At 39.6% G+C, this 9,577-nt stretch overlaps 1 protein-coding gene across 1 annotated transcript in view; it reads left to right on the forward strand.

Annotated features, from left to right (window-relative positions):
- Positions 1-7,465, forward strand: part of LOC116335536 (beta-1,4 N-acetylgalactosaminyltransferase 2-like) — a 28,112-nt gene extending 20,647 nt beyond the window's left edge. Inside the window, exons 11-12 of the mRNA XM_031759261.2 lie at positions 6,858-7,086; positions 7,174-7,465. Coding sequence (XP_031615121.1) covers positions 6,858-7,086; positions 7,174-7,367 — 423 coding nt within the window. The 3' untranslated portion in view covers positions 7,368-7,465. The remainder of the gene's footprint in view (positions 1-6,857; positions 7,087-7,173) is intronic.
- The last annotated feature ends 2,112 nt before the right edge of the window (positions 7,466-9,577 follow it).

Below are 9,577 nucleotides of genomic sequence, written 5' to 3' on the forward strand. Positions count from 1 at the left end.
GGATCTCACTGTCTGGGGAAGCACATTTGCACAAATCTTCATATGCATGTTTCACATCTGCTGATGCACAACTTAACTTGCACATCAAATCCTTCACAACCTCAACAGAGGGCGCTCCCTTTATCATTTTCTTAGCTTGCTTGGCGGTTGCTTTCCATTTATCATAAGTTGTAGTGAAACGATGCTGAAGTTTTTTTGACTTATCATGATGCAGTTCCTGAGCCTTTTCAGTAAGCTTTCGAGGTTTCTGACTTCTTCATGGCTCCTCTTCACGTGACTGCTGTACATTTGTGGCACTACTATCCTCAAATAGATCGCCATTCTTAGTTTCATATTCAGTCCTTTGATCCATTCTGCAATGTTTACTTATTACTTGGCACAAAATAAATTAAAATAAATTATAGCTATACCAGCCACATATGTAGCCACTAAAGCTGGTGGGTCTAAATGTCCCACCAGAAAGTTTTTTGAATTCGAGGGAGCTGGTGAATTCAATCTCGAATTCAAAGTGAATGTGGTGAATGCCCTCTTCTGTAACAAGTTTGTTTGACAGCTAATAGGCCGCCTTAGGGCACACTCACTGCTCAATAGGTGCCTGCTATTGTCCGGCCAGTCTATAGTGGAACACTAAGGACTTAAAAATCAGACGATGTGATTTTCTGGATTTTTTTTTTCTTATTTTGTCTCTCATAGTTGAGGTATACTATACTGAAAATTACAGGCCTCTGTCATCTTTTTAAGTGGGAGAATTGCACAATTGGTGGCTGACTGTATGCACCACTTCACACTGCACTCCCATCCTTATGTCTTAAATCTCATATTCCTTCCTGTTTTTCGCTTCTGCTGCTTACGCATGAACACAGAATTAGAAAACTGAAACTCAACTCATTTCCTTTTTCTTGAACAATGCCATGAATGTTACTTAAACATTTTTGCAAGCACATTTGAGTATTTGAGAGCTCCAGCAGCATTATATTCGGTATTAGTATTAGCAAGAGGCCATTTTGCTCTCTTACATAGCTAAATTCAAACAAGTATATTTTATGAATATTAACCATACTAATGGTCATCGTGTGTAGAGATTACTCTATTGGTAAATTGGTACCTTTAGGAACAAAAATGAAAGTCTGTGAGGAGAAACTAAAACTCATTACCTTCATTTTTTAAAATTATATATATATATAAATAACAGTACAATAATCAAGAACCAGGGTGAGTAAAAGATACTTCTATGAAATTTGCAAATATTTGCATCACTTCTGTGGAATTACAGAAGTTAAAAGCTGAACACGCGCAACAGCAAGTGTGTAGTTGAAGTTGAAAGCAGATTACAGCAAGTTTCAGAGGATGTTGGGTCGAGCTGAGACAACCGCAGGCTTCAATGTCAGCTCCCACAGTGCTGTAGCATTCTCAAACCAGCCACTTCCTTAACCCTCTCACGCTATGAGGCTCACTGAGCTGTCAGCATGGCTATGCGTGCATATGTGTGTTTTCATGAAACCTTTAAACCACCAGCATTCTCTAACCGTAATGGTGGTTTCACAGCAGACTGATCAGTGAGCCTTATTCTCTGTTTTAGGAAGGCATTTGCATTTTCTTTCTTTTATTGGTGAGTTTTCTTCTCCTCTGGGTCTTTATACAGTTGAGTACAAAGAAGAAATTAATATTTTAAAAAGAGACAGGATACTTGTACAAAAAATAGAAAAGAACGTATTGTATAACATTCCAAACTGTATGAAACACCTGAACTGTGACCATACTCCCCCTTGTGGTGGCTAGTGAGTAATACACCACACTCTACAATTACTATTACAGGTTTTCATCCATCATTGTATGTATTAACAACCAACAAAGCCTTTCGCACACATTAATTTTTCTTTTTAAACTGTAATATGGGGGGTAAAAAGGTTTTACCATACAAATTTAAGGACAAATGTGTGGCTGCCATCTGTAACTCCCAAGTCTGTTTCTGTTTATATCATTTCTGACCATCATTTACGAAAGTCGCACAAACCAGGTTTTCTGCACTGTCACCTATTGCTCCCCAAAATACAATAACTTCATAAACGACTTCTCTGATTTTTTTTTTTTTTTAGCTGGGATTATGCCCAATTGTGCTGTTAAGAGGGAATGTTATCGAGCAGAACACAGATGGAAAAAGGATAAACTGCAGGTGACATTACAAATTCTTAATGACTGCTGGTATCGCTACCATAACACTGTCAAAGAGGCAAAAAGGGAGTACTTTGCAAATATTATTTCTTCCAACAGTCATAACCCAGGTGTGTTATTTAACACCATTGACGCTTTTCCTAATACTCCACTGAAAGTCTGTTTGGAAGTTTCTTCTAATATGTGCAGTAATTTTCTGAGCTTTTTTTATTTAAAAGGTCACCACCAGGGCTCTTATCACAGCTCCGGATTCTAACCCCTTTTTCTCTGTCCCCTGATTATCATCTGCAAAATGATGATAAGAAACATCAGGAAACTGCTGTATTATCAGGCCTAAATGAATGTATATTAAAAATAAACTAGGTCCCAGCACGGAGCCTTGAGGAACTCCACATAGCAGCTCTGTATATTCAAACTAAATCTGGTTTGCAGACACATTAAAACTCCTATCAGGTGTAGGAAGAAAACCACTCTAAAACAGAGCCAGACAACCCAACCAGATCTGTCTGTTTATCAGGATGGTATGATTAACTGTATTGAAAGCTGCAGAGGTCCAAGAAGACCAGGACTGTGTATTGTCAGGTGTCTCCTGACATCATAATATCATTGATAACTTTTAGTAGTGCTGTGTCAGTGGAATGCATTTCATGAAAACCAGACTGGAAATGGTCATAGATGTTGAGATTATCCAAATACGCTGTAAGGTGGACTGCAACAGCCTTCTCAAAAGGTTTTGATATAAAAGGGAGTTTTGGAAATGGAACAGTGTTGATGTAGTGTTGGATCCAGGGGAGGTTTATTTGAGCCTTGGTTCCACAATGGCATGTTTAAAAAAAGCAAACACCCCAGTCTGAAGAGAAACATTAAAAAGATTTACAACCCAAGGACCAATAGTATCACAGGCGTTAATGAAAAACTGTCTGCTGTTGTGTGGTTGTTTGGCGGAGAGTGAGCTGCGAGCTGGAAAGCTGCAGCTGTAGCCTATGCGTGTAATAAAGAGATGCTGAAAAGCATGCAAACATCATGTCTGCCGTGGTATTGTTACAGTCTCCAAGAGACTTTCCCAGCTTGTGGTAATCTACAGTTCTCCTTAAATCTTCATTCAAATCCATTGGACTTTCCAACTGTTCTCAGAACTGTTCGGTCCAGTGACTGCTGTCAAACAAATCCTTTTTATGCTGACAAAGAGAAACTACCAGCTGACACACACACATCAGGTTTTTATTCTTGGTTAAAATGTGTCAGTGCTAGCACTAGCAAGAAGTTAATTGGCCTTGGTTATGGCAGGTTAAGACTCTACAGAACATTGTAGAACCACATATCAAAGGATTTAAGTGAATCTTTGTATATATTTGGATATGTGTGAATAATTCTGACCATCTGTGGATTAGAGAAAAATTAAAGTCAAACAAATTCTTTAGTTAAGTCATTAAGATTTAAGCTGTACAGTCATTCCACCCAGTTAAAACAACAGTGTGCAGAAATAATTAAAGGCTCAAAATTATTTTGGCATTTATTCCCAGGGTGGGTGTAGGTAAACATATAAAAACAAGTATAGGTACTGACATTTGTTAAATAAACTGTGTGTTCGATCAACTTTCAAATACATTTAATATCTACAAAAATGTGTCCAGTAAAGATGGTGAAGTTTATCCTCAGCTAATACTTCTGTTATTGCTGTTATTGTTAATAATCTAATTCCGTTATACTACTCTCTTCTGTCAGGGCTGGCTCATTATATCTGTACTGCTCACTAATATTTCTATTGTGCTGTAAGCCTTTGGCTCTCCATATTCCTTCTCTTCTCCTTCCTACAGTGGCTTGCAAAAGCATTCAGCCCCCTTGAACTTTCCCACATTTTGTCACATTACAGCCACAAACATGAATCAATTTTATTGGAATTCCAGGTGAAAGACCAATACGAAGTGGTGTACACGTGAGAAGTGGAACGAAAATCAGACATGATTCCAAACATTTTTTACAAATAAATAACTACAAAGTGGGGTGTGCGTAATTATTCAGCCCCCTTTGGTCTGAGTGCAGTCAGTTGCCTATAGACATTGCCTGATGAGTGCTAATGACTAAATAGAGTGCACCTGTGTGTAATCTAATGTCAGGACAAATACAGCTGCTCTGTGACGGCCTCAGAGGTTGTCTAAGAGAATATTGGGAGCAACAACACCATGAAGTCCAAAGAACACATCAGACTGGTCAGCGATAAAGTTATTGAGAAATTTAAAGCAGGCTTAGGCTACAAAAAGATTTCCCAAGCCTTGAACATCCCACGGAGCACTGTTCAAGCGATCATTCAGAAATGGAAGGAGTATGGCACAACTGTAAACCTACCAAGACAAGGCCCGCCCACCTAAACTCACAGGCCGAACAAGGAGAGCGCTGATCAGAAATGCAGCCAAGAGGCCCATGGTGACTCTGGACGAGCTGCAGAGATCTACTGCTCAGGTGGGGGAATCTGTCCATAGGACAACTATTAGTCGTGCACTGCACAAAGTTGGCCTTTATGGAAGAGTGGCATGAAGAAAGCCATTGTTAACAGAAAACCATAAGAAGTCCTGTTTGCAGTTTGCCACAAGCCATGTGGGGGACACAGCAAACATGTGGAAGAAGGTGCTCTGGTCAGATGAGACCAAAATAGAACTTTTTGGCCAAAATGCAAAACGCTATGTGTGGCGGAAAACTAACACTGCACATCACTCTGAACACACCATCCCCACTGTCAAATATGGTGGTGGCAGCATCATGCTCTGGGGGTGCTTCTCTTCAGCAGGGACAGGGAAGCTGGTCAGAGTTGATGGGAAGATGGATGGAGCCAAATACAGGGCGATCTTGGAAGAAAACCTCTTGGAGTCAAAAGACTGCAAAAGACTTGAGACTGGGGCGGAGGTTCACCTTCCAGCAGGACAACGAGCCTAAACATAAAGCCAGGGCAACAATGGTATGGTTTAAAACAAAACATATCCATGTGTTAGAATGGCCCAGTCAAAGTCCAGATCTAAATCCAATCGAGAATCTGTGGCAAGATCTGAAAACTGCTGTTCACAAACACTGTCCATCTAATCTGACTGAGCTGGAGCTGTTTTGCAAAGAAGAATGGGCAAGGATTTCAGTCTGTAGATGTGCAAAGCTGGTAGAGACACATCCTAAAAGATTGGTAGCTGTAATTGCAGCAAAGGTGGTTCTACAAAGTATTGACTCGGGGCTGAATAATTACGCACACCCCACTTTTCAGTTATTTATTTGTAAAAAATGTTTGGAATCATGTATGATTTTCGTTCCACTTCTCACGTGTACACCACTTTGTGTTGGTCTTTCATGTGGAATTCCAATAAAATTGATTCATGTTTGTGGCTGTAATGTGACAAAATGTGGAAAAGTTCAAGGGGGCCGAATACTTTTGCAAGCCACTGTAAGTAACTTTCTTCTAATGATATTATAGCACTAAGCTACCAGGTACTTTCAGATCATTGTGGATGTTGGTCTGCTTATCTATAGTTCCCACATGTGTTACATGTTTGTTCTATTTTATAAGATAAAATTCTGGGTATTTTCTCTACTAGCAAAGTAAAACCAAGCAGAGATGTGATATCCTGGTGATGGCACTGACCTTTGTTTCTTCTGCAAAGTACTGTTCACATATGTTTCCCGGAGGTTTGGCTCTTAGGCCGAGTTTAAAGTGCATGTTTTTGTGCATTAATGTCTCTTCAAACCACCAGGCGGTTGAAGTGAGTAAACATGAAGAGATGGAGATGGATTACTGCTGTTCAAGTTGCTCGCCACTAAGCAGGCCAGAAGCAAAACCTCCATTTACATTTACACCAGAAGGAGACATTAGCTTTCTAGCAAGATGCCTTTGTGAGGCACCAGGTTGTCTTCAGTATTTTATTTGTTTCATTATTCTTTTTAACATAGTGAATGAAAGGCATCTATCAAGACCCTTTGAGACTTAAATCTGAGCCAAACATTAAGGCTGTTGTTAAGTTAAACACACACACACAAATTAGGTTTTCATTCTTGGTTAAAATTTGTAATTAACTTGATTTAGCTGAGGTTTGTTTTTGCTCCCCAGATATCTTGACTGACCCTTACTTCCTTTAAAGTCTCTCTTTATCATTCCACTTATGGGCTCTATATTTCTTGGTCTGTTTATTAACCCCCTTTAATGGTGCATTCTGAGTTGTTTTGCCTGCTTTTGAGCCTTTGCATTTAGGCCCTTTTGTCCTGCACACCATGGTAGTCCTGATAGCATAACGTCTCATATAGCTCATGGCTCGTGCTAAACAATGTCAAACAGGTTGGATTTGGTTTGGCTTAAAATTCCTAGAGAACCACACGATTTTGCATATATTTCTTGAGATAATATATATGTAATAATAATTATATTTTCATTCACTTGCTGGTAACTGTTAACATGAAAAACTATATTTATTAATGGTCTGAGAAAGAGAACAGGCTGTGTATTATGAAAATACCATGTTGTTTTTTCAAGATTGTATTAGACTTGGGGAATAATTACTTTTTCAGGGTTAAAATATGAATATAATACATAAAGGTTTTAGATAATTAATCATGACAGCAACCTTGGGGTTGTCATCAACAATAATATCTACATCAGAGTATTTATTAGACAAGATGTAGATTTGTTATGTAATGTTCTCTGTTCTTGTTAGGTTGGTGGGTCGGTGAAAGGGAATCAGTTTTACTTTGCTCTCATCTATGAGGAAGGAGAAGAAATTGAAGGTGGCTGCCTATACAGGAAATCTGGAGGGAAATTTCAATCACTTCCTGGTTACCCACAATGTTCTATGACCAGTGGAGTTGTCAACTTCTTCCTGGCTCGCACAGATGCCGTGCAGAGGGTGGGCTTTGACCCTAAGCTCCAGCGTACAGCACATTCAGGTAAGTCCAGACCTCATCAAAGTTTGAGCTCTAAGTGGCAATTAAAGTTTTTTACCTTATGGGGCAAATGTCTCTTTCTTTCTCCAGAGTTCTTTATGGATGGTCTGGGCACTTTGCTAGTTGCCACATGTGGTGATGTGTCCATTGACCATCAACTCACAACATCAGAAAATAAGAGTCCTTTGTACAACAAATTTAGATACCCTGGACAAGGTGATGTTGAGTTCAAACTGAAGCTTCACTTTTACAAAAATCATCTTAAATGCATTAAATATGGATAGAGTACCAAAAAAATGAGCGTCACTGGTTTTAGAACATTTTATGTTCCCTTTGTTTTGGATGTTGTTGCCACAATTAAAGAGAATTAAAAACAATGATACTCTGGTACTTACAGCTTTCTTTCACCATGTATGACAATTTGTAATTCTGTCATTTCGTTTAAGTGGTTAATTTGGATAACTATGTGAAAATTGTAATGTCACTTCCATTGTGTTAACAATTTTTTCAAAATTTTTAACACTGGTATTTTATTTATTGCTTTTATTTAAAATTTTGTTGTTTTATTGTCTGTGAAAATGTAAGTAACTGAACTCAGGGAGTACTGTTCGATGAAAGGGTGTCCATCGGGGCTCTCAAACTCGAGGCAGGGGGCCACTTCCTGCCCACTTCACCCCTACTTGTGGCCCATATATTGACGTGAAGAGTTATAATGCAATTTTTTTTCTTTTGCTTGGAGGATTTGTTTGTTGTTGAGTTCAATGTTAAAATAACTTCTTTAAAAAAAACTAATAATTATTTAGTATGAAGGCAATATGAGCAGAAAGTACAAACATGTTGAGGGATTGGCTGTGTTAGTTCAGTGAGAGTGTTATGTGTAAAGAAAACAATTTTCACTAGCAGTCAAAAACTATGTGTACACTTATGTCTGCATTTTTATTTTCTTAAATACAAATACAATTATAGCAGAAGTGCTGCCATGTGTCTGGCCAGAAAGAGATTACAAATTTGTTTATTTGGTACTTCAGTGAAAGGCTTCAGTTAGTTAAGAGTGAGATGAAAAAAAACTGCGTTAAAGTCCTCTCTTTGTCTCTTCAGTATAAGCTTGGAAACAAGGGCCATTCAAGCATTTCCTGGAAATCATGTTGTTCCAGTTTATGATCTGTTTGATGGGAAAACGTGTGTGTGTGTGTGTGTGTGTGTGTGTGTGTGTGTGTGTGTGTGTGTGTGTGTGTGTGTGTGTGTGTGTGTGTGTGTGTGTGTGTGTGTGTGTGTGTGTGTGTGTGTGTGTGTGTGTGTGTGTGTGTGTGTGTGTGTGTGTGTGTGTATTGTTTGCCCCCATCTTAAAAACTTAATTGATAAAGAACAATTAATTTGCAAAATAATTTTGAACTTACTCACATAATAATAATGGTTAAAAAAAAAAAAAGAGAAAATGACTATTTATATTAAAACTTCAGTAGTGCAAAGAAACAATCTTTTTTTTCTACTCGGACGTCGCCTGGATCAAAAAGGTTCACTTCAGGTGTACAGGAACAAGAAGGTATCAGTGGGCAAGCGACGAAAATAGGATGGTGTTGGAATGTTGGAGCCAGGACTGCACTCCATGGCAGCACAAATGAACAAGCTGCTAGTCAACGAGAGACATCCAGAGTGGTTAATCTAAGGCTGGACAGTCCTAAACCTCAGAATGGAGCAGCTGTCAGCCACCTCCTGTAGATGGATGATATTAAGCTGTATGCCAAGCGTGAACGGGACATCGATTCACTGATCCAAACCACTAGGATATACAGTAATGACATCTGAATTTTGTTCGGACTGGAGAAATGTAGTCGAATGATAACAAAAAGAGGGAAGGGGAAGGTAATCAGAACTGAGGGGATCGAACTACCAGAAGGCAACATTGCAAGACATAGAGAACAGCTACAAGTACTTGGGGATCCAAGAGGCCAGGAAAACTGCAACCACCAAGTACCTGCAGAGGGTCAGGCAAGTCTTGAGGAGTCAGCTGAACGGTAAGAACAAGATCTGTGCTATCAACACCTACGCCCTGCCTGTGATCAGGTACCCTGCTGGGATAATAAGCTGGCCAAAGGAAGAGATAGAAGCCACTGTAATCAACACTAGGAAGCTCCTGACCATGCATGGAGGGTTTCTGCCAAAGTCCAGCACCCTGAGGCTGTATGCTAAGCAGAAGGAAGGAGGCCGGTGACAAGGGAGTGTTAGTACCACAGTCCAGGATGAGACAACAAACATTCAATAATACATCAAGAAGATGGCCCCAACCATCCGCGTGCTCAGTGAATAGCTCAGGCAGCAGAAACCCAAGAAAGGGGAGCCATCATTGAAGGACAAACCCCTGCACGTAATGTACCACCGGCAGATAGTGGAAGTTGCTCACCCAGAAATCCTACCAGTGGCTGAACAAAGCTGGACTGAAAGACAGCACAGAGGCACTAATCATGGCAGCACAGGAACAAGCTCTGAGCACAAA

The sequence above is a fragment of the Oreochromis aureus genome, linkage group 4, assembly GCF_013358895.1.
Source record: "Oreochromis aureus strain Israel breed Guangdong linkage group 4, ZZ_aureus, whole genome shotgun sequence".
NCBI classification, from domain to species: domain Eukaryota; kingdom Metazoa; phylum Chordata; class Actinopteri; order Cichliformes; family Cichlidae; genus Oreochromis; species Oreochromis aureus.